The following is a 19,935-nucleotide window of genomic DNA, read 5'->3' as shown; positions in this document are numbered from 1 at the left end:
TCAATAAAATATATGGTCACTCTAGCCAAGAAGGATGAGGAGGCATACTAGTTCTCTGTTGCTGTGTAACACATTACCCCAAAGCTTAACCGCATGAAACAGCCAAGTGTTATTGTCTCACAGTAGAGAGAGGATACCATGTGGCTCAAGAATCTAGATGTGGTTCAACTGGATGCTTCTGGGTCAGGGTCCTTGGTGAGGCAGCAGTAAAGCTGCCAGCCAGGCCTACAGTTAGATCTCAAGGCTTGACCCAGGCTGGGAAATCCGTTTCCAAGGCCACTTGTGTGGCTGTCAGCAGGCTTCAGAAGACGTGCCTGTAGGCTTGCGGTGCAGTTGTGGGCCTGTATTAGTCAGCACAGGCTGCTATAACAAGTACCACAGACTGGCAGCTTATACAACAGTTCCGGAGGCAGGAAGTCTGGGATTGAGGTGCCTGCAGGATTGTTTCTCCTCAGGCCTCTCTCCTTGACTTGTAGTCGGCTGTCTTCTCCCCGTGCCCTCACACAGTCCTCCCTCTGTGTTTTTAGGTCTGCATCCTAATCTCTTCTTAAAAGGATACTGGATCAGTCATATTGGATCAGGGCCCACCCTAAAGGCTTCATTTTAACCTAATTACCTCTTTAAAGACTATCTCCAAATACAGTCATGTTCTGAGGTCCTGAGGGTTAGGACGTCAGCACATAAATTTTGAAGGAATGGAATTCAGCCCATGGCAGGGCCTCTCCGCCTGAGGGTCCCCACAGCGTGGAAGCTTGTGATTCAAGATTGGGAAGAGAGAGAGAGAGAAGAGAGACTCAAGACACCAAGACAGAAGCTGCCGTCTTTTATAATTTGATCTCAGAAGTCACATCCCATCTTGTCTGCCATATTCTATTGTTGGAAGAGAATCAGTGAGTCCAGAGGAGGACAGGGTTCACGAGAGCAGGGTCTCAGGAGGCAGCCATCTTGGAGGTGGCCTTCCACAGTCCGTCAGCTTCTCTCTCCAAATCCACCGGAGGGACCTAGACGGAGAGTGGAAACGCTGGCTTCGGAAAGGCAGTTCATCCGCCCTCATCTCTAAGGAGACGGTAGGAAGGCTAGAGAACACGTCAGCCTCTCTGGCTGCCCAGCGTGACTAAACGGTGGAGGCCCACCGGCATCGGGCGTGTCCGCCCAGCCCTCCCGGCTCCTCGGCTGAGGACAGCCGGGCGGCTCCCGTCCGCCCAGCCCTCTGGGCTCCTCGGCTGAGGACAGCCGGGCGGCTCCCCATCAGATTCTGAGCTGGAAGCCGTGCGGGAGGCTGGTTCAGCTCCAGGCGGTGAGCTCAGGGCTCTTCTCCCTCCGTGGCACGTCGTCTCGTGTGTGAAGTCGTAACCCGGAGCCTCACCAAGGCCTCCAGCTGTGCAAACCACCTCCACGTGGGTGGCTCCCCCTCTCCGTGGGGTTTCCGCACGCATCCTTCTGTACTCTGGGCCCCAACTCAGCCAATAGTCTTCATTTGTTCTCTAGATGAGTCCTCCCTCCACTAGCTCAGCCTCTGGTGTTCGCTTAACCATTTCAGGACACACACATCACCCTCATCGCAGACGACGACAGACAACCTGCTTCTCCTTCACGATGTTCACACAGCCGCCCACGCTCACAGCAACCCCGCTGCCTCCCAGGTGGAACCATTTCAAAGTCGTTGTAAAGCGACAGGGTAGGAAACACAGGGCCTGAGGTGACTGAGGACTGTCCCCTCACAGGCAGGCGGGCTGACAGGTAGGAAACCGAGAGTAAGGTGCTCCGGGCAAAGACGTCACGGCTGGGGGTGTGGGAACCCCACGCAATCCAGGGTGGCCGGCGTTTAGGGAAGTAGAGGAGGGGAAGGTGGGGAGGGAGGTTGGGGGGTGCTTTGGATAACAAGGAACAGGGTGCTGAGCGCAGGTCTCCTAGTCTCTCCTGGCAAAGCTCCTGGGAGCAGGACTCAGTGTCCTCTTCATCTCTGCATGCCCCCCCCTCCCGTCACATGCACGCACACACACACTCACATATACAGTTACAATCTCATACACATACACACGTGTCCACACACATACACCATTGCCCACAAGAATGGACACACAATACACAAGTCACATATACTTGCACGCACATCCACAGTACAGACTCACACTACACATGCATCCACATGTGCTCTCTCTACGCATACATCCACATGTGCTCTCTGTCTCTAACAGACACACACACACACACACACACACACACACACACACACACCCCACGCAGCCCCACCAGCACCCTCCCAGCCCTGGCATGTGGCTGGGGCTCAGTCAGGGTTGACTGCATTGATGAAACATTAAATCAGGGGAAATTGTGTTTGGGGATCCTTTTTTCCAATTAATCTTTCCAGTTGTTTAACATCAGCTCCTAAGGAATTCGCTGTGTGTGTTCAGAGCCCTAAACTCGTGCTTCTCAAAATTAGAGAAAGATAGGACTTCCCTGGTGGTGCAGTGGTTAAGAATCCGCCTGCCAATGCAGGGGACACAGGTTCGAGCCCTGGTCTGGGAAGATCCCACGTGCCACGGAGCAACTAAGCCCGTGCGCCACAACTACCGAGCCTGTGCTCTAGAGCCCGCGAGCCACAACTACTGAGCCTGCGTGCCGCAACTACTGAAGCCCACGTGCCTAGAAGCCTGTGCTCCGCAACAAGAGAAGCCACCAACCGCAATGAGAAGCTCCCGCACCGCAACGAACAGTAGCCCCCTCTCGCCGCAACTAGAGAAAGCCCGCGCACAGCAACGAAGACCCAACGCAACCAAAAAATTAATTAATTAATTTTTTTAAAAAAAAAAATTAGAGAAAGATCATTTCTCTTTCCCACAATTGCATCTGAACTGACCATGCTTTAGGAGATTTTTTTCATGAAATATGACCCTTTAAATCAGGCCATGTCTAAGTCTTATACTTTACTCAAGCACTTGGGTGAGGGGGAAATATAAAAGATTCTCTCCAAGCAAAGCACTTCTCCACGTTTGGGGGGATCCTTTTAAGGAAAGGGGAAAGTATTGGGAAAACAGTCCATGGTCCAACATCCACCACTTTACGGGCTGCAGCTTCCAACCACCACCCCAAACGGAGCCCTGGGAATGGTGCACCCCAGGGGTGAAAGCATGGCTGAATTTGTTCAACTATGTTTTCTAAAGAATAACCCCCAAACATGCATTATTTTGTAATAAGTCGAAGGTTATTTTTTCAAGGAGGAAAGAAACAATCCTGTTGACACAATAGATGCAAAGAACTTAGCACCATGCCTGGCAAGAAGAAAGGGCTCTGTAAATGGTTTTTTTTTTTTTTTTTTTTTGGTTGTTTAGTTGTAAAGAACCCGCCGGGAGGGAGCCTGCTTTCTGAGTAATCGACATCCTTGATAATTTGATGCCCCTCCCTGGACGCCCTCAGAACGCTGCTCTGAGACCAGCTCTGTAGGCTGAAGGCTCCAGTCTCAAGAGCGCCCGACGAACCCCACTGAAGAGGGAGGCTTTCCACTTACCCCATTCTTAAACCACCACTTCGGGACACGATGAATCCCCAGGAAAATGAGGCCACTTCAGAAATACACAATTCTGGCTTAATATCCGCCTCAATTGCCTGGTGTGTTCCCTTTACGACAAGATCCCCCCAAGCCTGCTATCTCCTATTAGAGTGTTATTCTCTATTTGATTTCCAAATTATTCTTCATGTGTCACCTTTTACCTTGAGCCATTTTCTCCCCCCAGTGAAATCTTGGCACCCAAAGCAGTTCTCAGAACTAAATTAATTATAAAAGCATATTAATATCATCTGTATAGCAATGAAATTAATTTATTCAATAGATCCAAGAGGAAGTCATCAATTATGCCCGGTGACTGTAGCATTTTGTGTGACAGCATTTACAATTCTTACAAATTTTAATATCTCGTCCAGCAAGAGTTGCCATAAATATCATGTGCTGTGCAGCCTTGATTTATGAATTACGTGGACCTTTTAGATGTCACTAGTGTTCAAATACTACACATTTTATTCTTATCAAGTGTGTGTTCCGGGGGCGGGGGTGGCGTTTTATCCTTCTATGAAAAATAAGGATCTCCATTCTCTTAGGGATGACCTCTCCCGTCAGTACAGTCTACCCTGGGACATATACAAATTTCTTAGATGTGCTTCTAACCATCCAGGTTAAATTTCCCAAGACATGTTATAAACTCAATACAATGGAAATTTAGCTGCACCCTCATGTCAAGATCTGAATATACCTAAGGGTTGCTCAGTCTCAGAATGAGTAAGCATTCAAAGTCCAGCTCACTATCCAGAGCAATTCTTATCAAACTCCTCCTTCCACCTCATTCTTCTACGTCACCCACAAGACCCACAGCTAGCCAGAAATCCTCTCTCACTGTTCCCTAAAACTCCCCAAGAAAAGATAGTTGACATATATCTGACAAATAACTTGTATCCCAGCGATACAAGAAATGCCCACGGGGGGAATTCCCTGGCGGTCCAGTGGTTAGGACTCCGAGCTTTCACTGCCTAGGGCGTGGGTTCAACCCCTGGTCGGGGAACTAAGATCCCACAAGCCATGCAGTGCGGCCAAAAAAATAAAAAAATAAAAATAAATAAATAAATAAATGCCCACAAAGGAGGAGGCCCAAATGGCCACTAGGCAGGCGAGAAGGGGCCCAGCTTTAGGAGTCCTCAGGGATGTGCAAATTAAAACCACGGTGAAATTAAAACCGAACACACCCACTAGAGTGACTACAATGAAAAAGACAGAAAATGCCAAGTATTGGCGAGGATGCAGAGCAACTGGAACTTTCGCACACTGCTGGCTGGAGTGTAAATGGGTACCATTTGGAACGCCTCCTGGCAGTATACACCAAGCTGAGCATATGCATTCCCTATGACCCAGAAATTCCGCTCCTAGGTAAATACCCAAAAGAAATGAGTCCATATGTTCACCGAAAGTCAGGTACTAGAATATTCGTAGAAGCTCTATTCATAATAGCCCCAAACGGAAAACTACAAAATGTCCGTTAACGGGAGAATGGAATAAGGTTGGCCAATAAAATACAGGACACCCAGTAAAATTTGAATTTCAGATAAACAACAAATAATATTTTAGCATAAGTATGCCCTACACAGTAATATTACCCAAAATGCTCTACTGCTGTGTATGGATGATGTCACAGACATAATGATGAACAAAAGCCTAAGAGAATCCAAACTGGGTATTTCTATTTATATAGTATCCAAAAACAGGCAAACTCACCCCTGCTATTAGAAGTCAGGATGGTGGGGAGATTCGTAGCTCCTGGATGAGGACACAAGAGACATTTGGGGAGCCTGAATGTTCTGTTTCTTGATCTGAAACACAAGAAACAGATGTGTCCACTCTGTGATGATTCATCAAACTGTACACTGTGAGACATGCTCATATCACATTGTATAGTCAACATACTTTATAAGTACGTTTCTTATTCACTTCTTATTCAGGCAGAGATTATAAAAGTTTGTTGCAAGTATCCAGATCAAGATTTGTGTTTCAGAAATTATCGGTGTTCACAATACCTGCAGGGGAAAAAAACCAAACTCGAATACGAGCACTCTTTACAATTAAAAGAATATTTTTATCATTCTTTTATTTGTTTTGGCTCTGTCACAAATTAAAGTGCTTGGAATGCTGTAAAAAAAAAAAAATGCTCACAGCAAAAAGTATTTGTTGTTTATCCAAAGTTCAAATTTAACAGAGTATTCTTTTATCTGACAGCCTTATTCCATCCTCCTGCTAATGGACATTGTGGCCATCAACACATATCATACATGTATTTTATATGTCAATAAAAGTTATTTTAAAAACTTCACAGAACACTGCAATCAATATGGATCCTCCCATTTTTTTCCCTAAGAATGGAGGAGAGAAATGTCAGTGGGCAAAGCTGGAATTTTTAGTGGGCTGGGAGGGGGTCAGAGTAGAAAACAGGACTGCAAATACTCACGTGGTAATAATTTTTGTAACACAAACATTAATCTTTCAAAGACCAGAGATACGACCCCTATTTCCATCCTGTTAGGATTTAAATTCAAGTTGCCTACTAGGTACCTTCAAACTTCATCTGTTTTTGTAGAAGGAAGACGGGTGGTGATCAGTCAAGCACATTATTTGTGTCCCTACCCACCTCCCCCACAATAACAGACCCCTGGCCTCTAAACAGTCATTAAGGAAGTGGTGAGGACCCCCAGCAAGGTTGAGAGGGACATTGAGAAGCAGCTCCTTGTTAGATGTACCCATTCAAGTGGAGACAAAAACACAAAGCTGAGAGAGAGGAGTGAAAAGTCGACTGAGACACTAGATCCAGTCCCAAAAGACAGCCCAGGAAAGGCAGTAGAGGGCAGTGGTTAGACTCAGCTCCAACATTCCTGACCACGGGTCCTTGAGAACATCACCAACCATCTGAGCCTTGGTTTTTTCACCTGAAAAAGGGGGATAATGATAGTACCTACCTCACTGGGTTGTCGTAAGAATTGGGTGAGATGATGGGTGGCAGATTATATTATCCCAAAGTGACCACAATGCGTTTCCTGCTCCATACGCTCCTCTAAAACTTGCCACTCCCCCATCAAGGTGGAGTCTAATTCCCTTCTCTTGAATCTGGGGGGAGCAGAGAGCTTGTGACTGGCTTGCGACCAATAGAAGGTAGCAGAAGTGATGCTGAGTAAATTCTGAGGCAAGGTCATGCAAGGCAGTTCCCTTCCCCCTTGTTAGCTGGTATACACCCCATCGGAACCCTGGGCCTCCATTAAAGCCCAGCTACCTGGAAGCCACCATGCTGTGGGGAAGCTCAGGCCATGTGGGGAGGCCACACGTGGCTGCTCCAATGGACAGCCCCTGCTGAGATGCCAGCTAACAGACGATATCAACTACCAGAAGTGAGTGAAGACAACTCCAGATGATTCCAGCCCCCATCTTTTAATAATCCAGATCATTAGCCCTTGAGTCTTTCCAGTTGAGGCCCCAGATATCAAAGAGCAGAGACCTGTCATTCCTGCCATGCCCTGTCCAAATCCCTAATTCACATCCATTAGCAAGATAAAATGGTTGTTTTAAGCATTTAAGTTTGAGGTGGTTTGTTATAAGCAATAGTAACTAAAACATAATGTCTTGTATCAGTTAGCTCTTGCTGCATAACAAAACACTCCAAATTTAGTGGTTTAAAACAACACACATGGGGCTTCCCTGGTGGCACAGTGGTTAAGAATCTGCCTGCCAATGCAGGGGACATGGGTTCAAGCCCTGGTCTGGGAAGATCCCACATGCCGCGGAGAAACAAAGCCCATGTGCCACAGCTACCAAGCCTGCACTCTAGAGCCCATGAGCCACAACTACTGAGCCCACATGCCACAACTACTGAAGCCTGCGTGCCTAGAGCCCGTGCTCCACAACAAGTCACCGCAATGGGAAGCCCACACACCACAACGAAGAGTAGCCCCCGCTCACCGCAACTAGAGAAAGCCCGCGCACAGCAATGAAGACCCAGTGCAGCCAAAAATAAATAAAATAAATAAAAATTTTTTAATTAAAAAATAAACCCACATTTATTTAGCTCACAATTCTGTGGGTCAGTGGGCAGTTCTGGTGCTTTGGGCAGTATCAGCCAACCTCTCCTGGGCTCACTCGTGTGTCTGTGCTCAGATTGTGGTCGGCTGGTGGCTGATGATCTAAAATGCCTCACCTACATGTCTGGCAGTTGGCTGAATGTCAACCAGGCAGCAGATGTAACTAGGCCATAGGACTCTCATCATCCAGGAGGCTGGCCTATGCTTCTTCACAAGGAGGCAGGGTTCCAGGAGCAGCAAGAGAGGACCAGCCCACTGTGTAGGCTCCTCAAGTTTCTACCTGCAGCATGTTTGCAGATGTTACATTGGCCAAAGCAAGTTCATGGCCAAGTCTAGAGTAAGAATGAAAAGGCACCCCACTAAAATCTGGAACAAGACAAGGATGCCCACTCTCACCACTTCTCTTCAACATAGTATTGGAAGTCCTAGCCTCAGCAATCAGACAAGAAAAAGAAATAAAAGGTATCCAAACTGGAAGGGAAGAGGTAAAATTGTCACTACATGCAGATGACATGATACTACATATAGAAAACCCTAAGGACTCCACACAAAAGCTACTAGATCTAATAAATGAATTCAGCAAAGTAGTAGGATACAAGATTAACATTCAGAAATTGGTTGCATCCTTTACACTAACAATGAAATATCAGAAAGGGAATGTAAAAACAGTACCTTTTAAAATCGCACCAAAAAAAATTTTTTTAAATACCTAGGAATAAACCTGACCAAGGAAGTGAAAGACTTATACGCTGAGAATTATAAAATGTTAATAAAGGAAATAAAAGAGGATTCAAAGAAATGGAAAGATACTCCATGCTCTCAGATTGGAAGAATTAATATTGTTAAAATGGCAATACTACCCAATCAATCTACAGATTTAATGTGATCCCTATCAAAGTACTCATGACATTTTTCACAGAACTAGAACAAATAATTCAAAAATTTACATGGAACCATAAAAGACCCAGAAGTGCTAGAGCAAGCCTGAGAAAAAACAAACAAAGCAGGAGGCATAAATCTCCCAGACTTCAGACAATACTACAAAGCTACAGAAATCAAAACAGTGGTGTGTCTCCTTCCTGACTGTCCTCGGTGGTTTGTCTGTGAGAAATGCTGATAGCAATATGTCTTCAGGAAATGCCAAAATTGGGCACCGTGTCCCCCAGTTCAAAGCAACTGCTGTAATGCCAGATGGTCAGTTCAAAGATATCAGCCTATCTGACTACAAAGGAAAATATGTTGTGTTCTTCTTTTACCCTCTTGACTTCACCTTTGTGTGCCCCACAGAGATCACTGCTTTCAGTGATAGGGCAGAAGAATTTAAGAAACTCAACTGCCAAGTGACTGGTGCTTCTGTGGATTGTCACTTCTGTCACCTGGCATGGATCAACACACCCAAGAAACAAGGAGGACTGGGACCCATGAACATTCTTCCCTTGATATCAGACCCCAAGCGCACCATTGCTCAGAACTATGGGGTCTTTTTTTGTTTTTAATAAATTTATTTATTTATTTGTTTATGGCTGTGTTGGGTCTTCGTTGCTGTGCACGGGCTTTATCTAGTTGAGGTGAATGGGGGCTACTCTTCGTTGCGGTGCGCGGGCTTCTCATTGTTGTGGCTTCTCTTGTTGCAGAGCATGGGCTCTAGGCACGCAGGCTTCAGCAGTTGTGGCACGTGGGCTCAGCGGTTGTGGCTTGTGGGGTCTAGAGCTCAGGCTCAGTAGTTGTGGCACACGGGCTTAGTTGCTCCGCGGCATGTGGGATCTTCCCGGACCAGGGCTCGAACCCGTGTCCCTTGCTTTGGCAGGCAGATTCTTAACCACTGCACCACCAGGGAAGCCCAGACTATGGGGTCTTAATGGCTGATAAAGGCATCTCATTCAGGGGCCTTTTTATTATTGATGATAAAGGTATCCTTCGACAGATCACCATAAATGACCTTCCTGTTGGCCGTTCTGTGGATGAGACCCTGAGACTAGTTCAGGCCCTCCAGTTTACTGACAAACATGGGGAAGTGTGCCCAGCTGGCTGGAAGCCTGGCAGTGATACCATCAAGCCTGATGTCCAGAAGAGCCAAGAATATTTCTCTAAGCAGAAGTGAGCACTGGGCCATTTTAGGGCCAGGCTGCAGTAGGTGGCCATGAGAGCAAAACCTCTTCTGTACTATTGTCATGCTTAAAACACAAGACGTTACACTCAGCCAAGATGTGGTGTGGGACTGGACAGGCCTTTCCTGCAGGGGTTGGGGAAGCCAGACTTTCTTCCTCTGGAGGGAATGCCCTGAGCTGTATTATGGGGCAAGCAAACTGATGTGTATAGTAGTAGGGTATCACTTTTGGTCTTTTGTAGTTTTATTAAACTTGAGCTGAGACCTTAAAAAAAAAAAAAAAAACCAAACATTGTGGCATTGGTACAAAAATAGGCATACGGATCAATGGAACAGAACAGAGAGCCCAAAAATAAACCCACACACCTACAGTCAATTAACCTTCAACAAAGGAGGCAAGAATATAAAATGGAAAAAAGACAGTCTCTTTACAAGTGGTGCTGGGAAAGTTGGACAGCTGCATGTAAATCAATGAAGTTAGAACACACATTCACACCATGCACAAAAATAAACTCAAAATGGCTTAAAGACTTAAACATAAGACATGACACCATAAAACTCCTAGAAGAGAGCATAGGCAAAACATTCTCTGACATAAATCGTACCAATGTTTTCTTATGTCAGTCTCCCAAGGCAATAGAAATAAAAACAAAAATAAACAAATGGGACCTAATCAAACTTACAAGCTTTTTCACAGCAAAGGAAACCATAAAAAAAACGAAAAGACAACCTACGGAATGGGAGAAAATATTTGCAAATGACGCGACAGACAAGGGCTTAATCTACAAAATATACAAATAGCTCATACAACTCAACAACAAAAAAACAAACAACCCAATCGAAAAATGGCCAGAAGACCTTAATAAACATTTCTCCAAAGAAGACATACAGATGGCCAGTAGGCACAGGAAAAGATGCTCAACATCACTAATTATTAGAGAAACGCAAATCAAAACTACAAGGTACCACATCCCACCAGTCAGAATGGCCATCATTAAAAAGTCTACAAATAACAAATGCTGGAGGGGGTGTAGAGCAAAGGGAACCCTCCTACACTGTTGGTGGGAATGTTAAGTTGGTACAGCCACTATGGAAAACAGTACGGAGGTTCCTCAGAAAACTAAAAATAGAATTACCATATGATCCAGCAATCCTACTCCTGGGAATATACCCAGACAAAATTGTAATTCAAAAAGATACATGCACCCTTATGTTCATAGCAGCACTGTTCACAATAGCCAAAACATAGAAACAACCTAAATGTCCATTGACAGATGAATGGATAAAGAAGATGTGGTACACAATGGAATACTACTCAGCCATAAAAAAGTATGAAATAATGCCACTTGCAGCAACATGGATGAAACTACAGATTATCATACTAAGTGAAGTAACTCAGACAGAAAAAAACAAATACCATATGATGTCACTTATATGTGGAATGTAAAATATGACACAAATGAACTTATCTACAAAACAGAAACAGACTCATAGACATAGAGAACAGACTTGTGGTTGCCAAGGGGGAGGGGAGGAGGGAGAGGGAGTCTGGGGTTGGTAGATGCAAACTAGTATATATAGGATGGATAAACAACAAGGTCCTAATGCAGAGCACAGGGAACTATACTCAATATCCTGTGATAAACCATAATGGAAAAGAATACAAAAAAGAATGTCTATATGTGTATAACTGAGTCACTTTGCTGTTCAGCAGAGAGTGGCACAACTTTGTAAATCAACTATACATCAATAAAAAAATAAAAATAAAATAATGCAGTAACTTAAAAAAAAAAAAAAAAAAGAATGAGAGAGCTCCCAAAGTAACATGGCAAGGAGATGTGAATCTGGGGAGGGAAAGAACCATGGCCATTTTTGTCGTCTGCCACGTTCTGACACAGAGACAGCCTCTAGCACGCGTTGGCTGTCCATGTGACATAAAAGACACAGAGTTTGTGCTGCTCTGCAGTCCCCGGACGTAAGCTCAGTGCACCTAGAACACAGGGTGTCTGAGAGCGGTGGCCGGGGATGAGGTGGGAGAGACAGGCAAGGAGCTAGGTTCAAAAGGCATTCATCCCTGACTCCTCAGGGACAGACACAGTGGCAGAAGGGCAAGAGTTTGGGAGTCAGACACGCCCAGGTTTAATTCCAGCTCTGCCACGAGCCCCTGGGAGGCCCCTTGCTAACCACTAAGGTCCCCATCTTTCATAAGGGATAAAAGCATCTGCCTCTTAGTGCTGCGGGGAGGATGAGATGAGGCCAGGTGCCTGGCATGGAGCGTCATGGTGCCTCCAGCAGAGCTGCAGCTTGGCTGTCATCAGGCCCCAGGAAGCTGACTGAGGTCTCTTCGTGCCCACTGAGTGACAGCGGCTGGAAAGACAGAGCCAGCTGAAAAAGCTCCCCAGCCAAAGCCTTCTCAGAGGCTTGCTCCCCAAATTCCCCGTTATTATGCTACAAAAGACTGGTACAGCTGCTCACCAAGAAATAATTGATGCCACGCTTGTCTGAGGTTCAACCTGTGCAAACTGCAATCGCTCAGATTCCCACACCTGCCAGCCCAGCAGGTCCAAAAAGTTGTGCTTACGTACGCATTTCTCAAAGGCTCGTGCTGGGCGGGGCTGCTGGTGTGACTAGACCTTCCGCAGGGGGCCAGAGCCCAGGCGTGGGCCCAGCTTGCAGGTTAGACATCCAAGGAGGAATGATGCACTTTCCAGGGGCTGCAGCCCAGACTGGGCACAGGAGGAAGATTGCCCTGCTGCAGGACTCTCCCAGGAGCCAGGCTGGGCATGCCAAGGGGTACACATCACACACAAACACACACTCACCTATCAAACCCCTTACCAAATGGCATGCCACCGTGTCACTCACACAAAGGTGCCATCTACACTGGCACTGCTGCCCTAACCATTGCCAGGCCAGTTGATTCACCCTCCCAGACAAAGAGAGAGGGAGAGGTGAAGGCATTCCTGGCAGAAAGAGTGACATGTGAAGACACATGGAGTTGCACATGGGCCTGGGACACCACAAAGGTGCAACATTCCATGAATAAAGTGGGAACGTTAAAATTCATCTTGTAGACATTAAGGGGTCAAGGGAACTTTTTAAGCATCAGTGTGATGACCAGGCATGCAGATGGGTTTCAGGACCATCCTCCTGGAGATGGTGGAGGAAGGAGAGACTAGACACGGGTGACCAATTCAGAGATTTCCATAGCCCAGGGGAGAGCTGCTGGGAGGAAGGAGAGGATGGAACAGACTCAGGGAGCGTTTCCGGGTTGGCATCAGCAGGCCATGTGACCGAGTGGATGTGGGCATGGGGAGGATGGAGGGCTGGGTTGACTTCATGTTCGGGCAGATGGGGGCCGTTGCCCCAGCCAGAGGGCACAGGGGGAGGAAGGGGTCTGGGAAGAAGCCGGTCTCGGTCTGAAACGGTTCTTTCAGTCTGAGAGGCTTGTCCATCACCTCTCCTGCCCTATGCTCGCTGGGAGGACAGGCAGACTCCACTTCCCATCTCTACAGCTGAGGCTGTGGGGAATGGCCAGCGTCCCCATGGGAATGCTGGAAAGGAAGTCCCCATGGTTACTGATGAACAAGGAGGTCCCGGGCAACAGGGTCAGGGGACCACGATGGAGCCCTGCCAGGGGGCACATCTGACGCTGAGGGTTCACTGTGCCAGAGGAGCCCCTCCACCCACTAAAGATGCCTGTCTTCCCTGGCTTTTGACCCTCCAGGCCTAAGCCCCTGGCACAGCAGACACCTCCAAGTCCTGCCATGTCCCTCCTGCTGTGACCCAAGCCGGTCCCAGGCCCAGACCTCCAGGTCACACACACACTTCCACACCCCATCCCCACAGGTGAGCATGACGCAGAGCTGTGAGAGAGGTTTTTTTTTTTTTTTTTTTGAGTTTTTAACATTTTTATTCAAGATAAAATGAAAAGATAATGAAGATACTTAGCAACATGCCACATTTAAGCCTGATGGACATTTGTTGCAGTCCTACTTTGTCCTTGATATTTGAAAATAGTATTTAATGCAGTTCTTAAGAGAGTTAGATGATATAGATATAAGTTTCTTCTAACAAATTATATTGCTCTGGTAGGTTAAATGACTTACCCAAGTTCACATGGCTGATAAGCAAAGCTGAGATTAAACTCATTTTTTAATTCAAATTCAACATTTCCAAAACATTCCTTTCTAAATGACTTCTCTTCAAGTTGAATGTACTTTTTAAAATTTAAATTAACTAAAGTATGATATTGAAGTATAATTGCATAGAACATTTTTTATAAATCACATGTAGTGATAATTTACAGAGTAAAATTCATTTTTAAGTATATAGTATAGACTGTACAGTTCTGACTAAAGAGAGAGGTTATTTTTGAAACTCATTTGCAAGGTAGATTTCTCATAAATGCCACAAAGCAAAGCAAATCCTATAGATTTTTTTTCAAGGCAACACAAGAACTGTATAAGTTCTCTGAGTACGTGTGTTCACGGCATCACTTTGCTTTACCTCATGGTCCTGCACATTCAGACTGCAGTCGCCCCGACCCAAAACATCATCAGCTCCAGGAAGCATCCGCCGGCACCCATGGGGCAGGATACATGGGGGTGGGGCTGTCACAGGCATTCTGGGGGGCCCTCTGGTACCTCTGGCAGTGACAGGCTCCAGACCCTTCAAAGAGAAGGGCAGAGGGCTTCCCTGGTGGCGCAGTGGTTGAGAATCTGCCTGCCAATGCAGGGGACATGGGTTCGAGCCCTGATCTGGGAAGATCCCACATGCCACGGAGCAACTGGGACAGTGAGCCACAATTACTGAGCCTGCGCGTCTGGAGCCTGTGCTCCGCAAAAAGAGAGGCCGCGATGGTGAGAGGCCCGCGCACCGCGATGAAGAGTGGTCCCCACTTGCCGCAACTAGAGAAAGCCCTCGCACAGAAACGAAGACTCAACACAGTCATAAATAAATAAATAAATAAATAAATAAATAAATAAATAAATAAAAAGAGAAGGGCAGAGTCTGGGGGCTGATTCTCAGCACTTGGACTCAGACCATGGGAAGGGCCATTGTCCACCTCGGGGTCAACAAACTGGGACTGTCTCACCCAACAGCCCGCTGTTCCTTCCTTGGGCGCCCCATCTCCACGAAAGGTGCCTCCCTCCACATCCAGGGCACGGCCTACGGGAAGGGAGGGAGGCTTCCCTGCACCGCTGCTCCCCTCCACCACTGCCCCTCTTCTGTCTCAGGTTCTGGGATTCCACCCTCTTGAACTTCTCCCCTCCATCCCCCACCTTCCTCCTGGTCTCCCACATCTAACATCTCCTGCTCCAGGCATCCCTGCACGGCGACTGGAGGGGCCTGCCTGAAGCACAGTGTATCTGTCATGCTCTCCCTCATTAGCCCTCTGTGGCTCCCACTGCCTACAAAACCAAGCCCACACTCTTCAGTCTTGCCCGGCCTGGCCCCGCCACTCACACCCCCAGGTCCTCGGACACTTCGCATGGACTTCAGCTCTCAGGTCTTTGCTCAGAGTGGGGTCCCTTCCCAAGTGGCCTGTCTTCTCCTTTACCCCCTCTGAAATGTCCTCTTCCTGGCCACGTGCTCCCTGAATTCTTCTCTGATCCCGAGGAGTCCTCCCTGCCTCTGGCTCCCCCATGTCCTTGCCTGTGCTCTGAAGGTGCTCACCCACCTTGTGTTACAGCCTCTATGTTTGCCATCTCCTCCTATCCTGTGAACTCCAGAGGGAAGGGAGGGCTTCGGTCTTTATCTCTGAAGCCCCCTTGATTAGTTGAGGCAATGCTAGCTGCTATCACAGATGAGCCCAGAATCCTGGTGACCTAACACAGGAACAATTAACGTCTCACTCACTCACATCCAATGTCGATGTTCCTGGCCCGGTGGCCTTCCACAGGCTCCTTCAGGGACCCGGGCTCCATCCACCCTTAGAGTCCTCTCTCTAGAGATAGCACAGACGGTTTGAGGGGTTTGTTCTTATTGTGGTGAAAATACACAGAATCAAATGTACCCTCTTAACCATTTTCAAGTGCACAGTCCAGGGCGGGTAACTGTATGCACATTGTTGCACCCTAGTTCTCTAGAACTTCTTCATCTTGCAGAGCTAACAGCACCCATCAAAAGACTCCCTTCCCCGCCCCCAGCACACCCATTTGTTAACCCCGTCAGCTACTGACGTGTGTCACTTCCACTCACATTCTGTTCGCACGAGCTCACTACGTGGCCACACCCTGGGGGGCTGCAGCCAGGGGGTGGGGAGCAGCTTCCCATAACAGGGCTGCCCTGCGGGAAGGGAGCCCAGCCTTGCACACAGGTGAGGCCGAGACAGGTGTGTGCTGAACTGAGCGTACACAGAGGGTGGAGGAAAGAGAGGCTTCGGGGAGGGAAGGAGGGCGACGGTTCCTGCTAACACCTCTGGGCACCTACTGCCGGTAAAGTGCAGAGCTGGGTGTGGTCACACACGAGAGCCACACGGTGCCGGGGAAAGAGCCAGACAGACTCGGTCCAGATTCCTGGTCTCTGGGCTCGGGGAGCTGATGAACTCGATGATCGCATGAGATGAGATGGGATGTGCAAAGGGCCCGGCACACAGGAAGCGCTGTTACTGTTTACCTTACACAATCCTGCAATGGGGAAACCCAGTCTCAAGTCACCTGGGCCACTTGCCCAGTTAATAAGCGGCGGGGCCAGATCTGCACTCACACCAAGACTGCATCCAGCTCCCCAGGGCGTCCCTGAGATGCCCTGTGACCTCCCAGCTCTGGCCTAAAGAAGATCAGAGAGCCGGTGCCCCGCTCACACCTCATGACCTCCCTCCCCTGACCTCTTGCGGGTAAAGCCCTGTGGTATCCGCCAGATGACGCCAACTCCCTCCACATCCTTTTAAAGGAGCTCCGCCTAACAGTTCTCAATATAAATACTGCAGAGCCTGGGCTGAGATCTGCTCCTTGTCTCCTTGCCCAGCCTCCTTTCACCCAGCCCTGCCTGCCAAGCGCGTCCACTGCTGACTCCATCCAAGACTTATTGCCAGTGGCCCCTCCACGTGTACAGTCGCCCAGCGCCCAACCTGCAGACGCAGCCCTATCACCTCCCCTGTCAAATCCTCCCTCTTCGGGCTGGTGCAGCAGACGGGCTCACGGAGGAGCATTCAGAAGCGCCGTAGCAAAAGAAAGCAAATCTGAGCTCGCGTCGCCAAAGGCCAGCCACACGCCTGGCCACGGAGGTGCCCTGGGGAGATGCACGGGCTGCACGGCTGGCGGGAACAGGACGCTCTGAGCTGACCCGGCGTGAAGCCCAGCTCCGCAGGCATCACCAAGTCCCCGTCCTTCCCGCTGGCAGCTCCCTAAATGCTGTGGCTGGTCAAACAGACATTGACATCTCTTCCCCCTGCCTGGCACGCGGCAGGCCTTAAGCTTCAGAGAGACGCGGAAGAGGGCAAGAATGTAAAAACCACTCCTTCCTGCTTGGAAAAGGGCCTGCGTTCATGAGAACCTTCTTACCTCCCTGGCACAAGGCCGCTCATCACGGAGAAATGTTCATTTGTGGTCCGTTTCTGTTACTCCCGGAGCTCGCTTTCAGGTTTGGGGGGCCGCGCGCATCGAGAAGGCGCCTGCCCACCACTCTGCTTCCCGGGCCACGTCTGCGCCGTTTGATCCTCAGCCAGCGAGGCTGCGAGGCTGGCAGGAGCCGCGGGCAGGACGCCTGCCACCCTCGCACCCCCTTCCGGGCCATGCAGCTTGTGACTGTTTGATGCATCGCCCTCTTTCATCTGCACCGAGGTGCTCAGCCGAGTGAGGGGCAGGTGGAATCACTGGCGCCCCAGCGAGTGTCAGGAGGGAAATAAACCCCGTTGCTCTTCTTCTGCACCCACGTCGCTGGCAGGCGGGGCCAGCCACTGAGAGGCCCCTGCCCCAGCCGGCACCCACGTGCGTGCCCGGCTGGAATCTCCCCTCTCCCTCTGCCGTCCTGGAATTAAGGCAGGGCAGCTGTCATCTCTGGGTTCTCAAATGTAAATCCCAGAAACCTGCCTTCATCCTTCCAGCTGCCTTCATCCTTCTAAACGTGCCGTGTTTTTTCCAGGCTCTGCAAGACCGGGCCCTGTCCAGAGGCTGCTGATGCCCGGGCCGAGGTGGCCTCCAGGACACACCAGGGATTTCAGTCCCAGAGTCAGGGCCCCCTTGGTTCCGTGCTTCTGATGCCCCAAGCCCCACAGCAGAGCCTCCCCCAGGCCCGAGGCCATGGGCACCAGGAGAGAGACTGTCAGCAGCCAGGACCATGGAGAGAGGAGGGACAAAATTCCATCACCTGGGCTGGGGACGAGGGCCAGGACCCAAAGCACAGCAGGACACTGGGCTCCTCGCTGCTCTCCGAGATCCTCGCCTACTCTCTCCTGCCTCTAGGCCTGGCAGAAGCTGCTCCCGCTACCTCGGACACCCCTCCCCTCCTACTTCACATTGCTCTTCGCCATAGGCCTTTCAGGTCTCAGCCTGGGTACCACTTCTTCCAGGCAGCCCTCTCTGACCACCGCCAGACAGGGACAGATGCCCCTCCCTTCTCTCTCTCAGGTCCTTGCATTTCACGCCCCCCATGCTGCCCCTGTCACTCTGGGAGGGAAGAGCTTGTTGGTTTTTCTGTTTCCCTCTCCAGGCTACGAACTCCACAGGGCCAGTCAGGGATGTGGTCGGCCTGTCACAGCCCCTGACATGCCACCTTCATGAATATCTGCTGCCTGGGAGAAAAGATAAAAAGAATAAAGTGAATGAATTAATGTTGGGCTCATCGATCCTTCCCAAGAACCGGTGTCGCCCAAAACCCCAGATCATGTTGCTCCAGAGGTGAGCCCTGAACACCTGCGTGGCACAAGCTTCCCTCCGGTCCCAGCTGCCCTGGCAGTGGGTGGGGCCCAGCCTCAGCCTGACTCCTGGGCTTCCAGACCTTCCAGACCAGTGCCCCACAGAACTGGAGCCTTCCACGACCACTAGCCCCGCTGAAGCTGGCCCTTGCTCAGGCCCAGCCTCTCCTCCGACAGGAGTTGGTTGTGTGCCTGGTGCCCGGGCAGGCCGGCCCTGCTGCCCCCCGGGCCTCATTCATTTATTCCTTCATTCACTCACTCACTCATCATTTAAACCAGTTTGAGCTGGCTGTTTTGGTTCTTGAAATGAAAAGTCTTGACTGATTCTGCCTGAATCAGCCTTCAATGGGGTCAGCCTTCACTCTTTGTGTGGACTCCCAGCTCTGGACTCATTCTCACATTGGTTTGGATCCCAAACAGAAGCCCCGGCAGGCACCAGATCTCTGCTTGCAGATGAGGCTTAGATGATACAGGGATCATGCCCTGGTGGGGAGCGGGTCTGCAGCCTGCAAGGCCTCAGCTGGACCAGGCACAGTCCTTCCCTTCCCATCACTCACGGCTGGACTCCCCTCTCAGAGAGCAGTTGAGGCCCTCTCCCCAACCCCCCATCATGAGTCCTCTCACCACTGACCCCTCCTCTCCACCACGGAGGGCTCGTTCCCACTCATGGATACAGATCATCACTTTTCCGCACTCGCCACGCCCAACGACAGCGGCCCAGGCCTGCCAGCAAGGCTGACCCCATAGCGCCCAGGGCCCCTTGTGGGCTCTCTGACTTTGCCCAGATGGAATCCACAGATTCCAGAACTACTAAGTCAAGTCTGCTGAAAGACTATTGGAAATGGTTCAATTTGAGATGAAACAGTAGCCAACCTTCAGGGGTTACCATGGGCACTGTTTTCCTCTCTCCTTATACGTCGAGCCAGGCTGAGCAGCTAGGAGGAACACAGGCAGAGCCTTGCCAAAGAGGAAACTGTCGCTCGCTCACGGTCAGGCACAGGAACGCAGGACGCTGTTTCTGCCCAGGATTCAGGCTGGAAACCCTTGTGCAGGACCGCGCTGCAGTGTCAGAGGCCCAGGCCCCCCGGAAGGGCACAGCGACAACCCTAGAAGGATGAGTGGCAACAGCATTTCCTCCTGCAAACCAGTGAGCCTATGCGAGGAACGGTGGGCAGGAGCGCCTCACCAGTTGGAAAGCCCAAGGGGACAGACTCTTCCCATTTGGGGCCATCCAGAGCAAGCTGTTAGAGTTTCGTGTGGCCAAGAATTTGCCAGAACACTTCACTTCGTGCTCCCAGTCTGGAATTCATGCTGGCAAATGTTGCCTGTGGTTAATTAAACGTATTGATAAGATGTGACAGAA

General features: G+C 49.5%; 1 protein-coding gene across 1 annotated transcript; it reads left to right on the top strand.

Annotated features, from left to right (window-relative positions):
* Positions 1-8,729: 8,729 nt before the first annotated feature.
* Positions 8,730-9,797, top strand: LOC132350385 (peroxiredoxin-1-like). Its single transcript, XM_059899560.1, has 2 exons — positions 8,730-9,083; positions 9,440-9,797. Exons 1-2 carry the CDS (start codon positions 8,730-8,732, stop codon positions 9,704-9,706), a joined length of 621 nt encoding a protein of 206 aa, XP_059755543.1. The 3' UTR covers positions 9,707-9,797.
* Positions 9,798-19,935: the final 10,138 nt, after the last annotated feature.

Source organism: Balaenoptera ricei, chromosome 16 (assembly GCF_028023285.1).
Source record: "Balaenoptera ricei isolate mBalRic1 chromosome 16, mBalRic1.hap2, whole genome shotgun sequence".
In the NCBI taxonomy this organism is placed as follows: domain Eukaryota; kingdom Metazoa; phylum Chordata; class Mammalia; order Artiodactyla; family Balaenopteridae; genus Balaenoptera; species Balaenoptera ricei.
This window is presented reverse-complemented; position numbering and strand designations above follow the sequence as displayed.

Excerpts from the sequence above, each read along its gene's own strand:
- LOC132350385 (XM_059899560.1), top strand. The coding sequence starts at position 8,730 with ATGTCTTCAGGAAATGCCAAAATTGGGCACCGTGTCCCCCAGTTCAAA. Across the intron at positions 9,084-9,439 it reads CCATTGCTCAGAACTATGGG|GGAAGCCCAGACTATGGGGT; the intron begins GTCTTTTTTTGT and ends CTGCACCACCAG.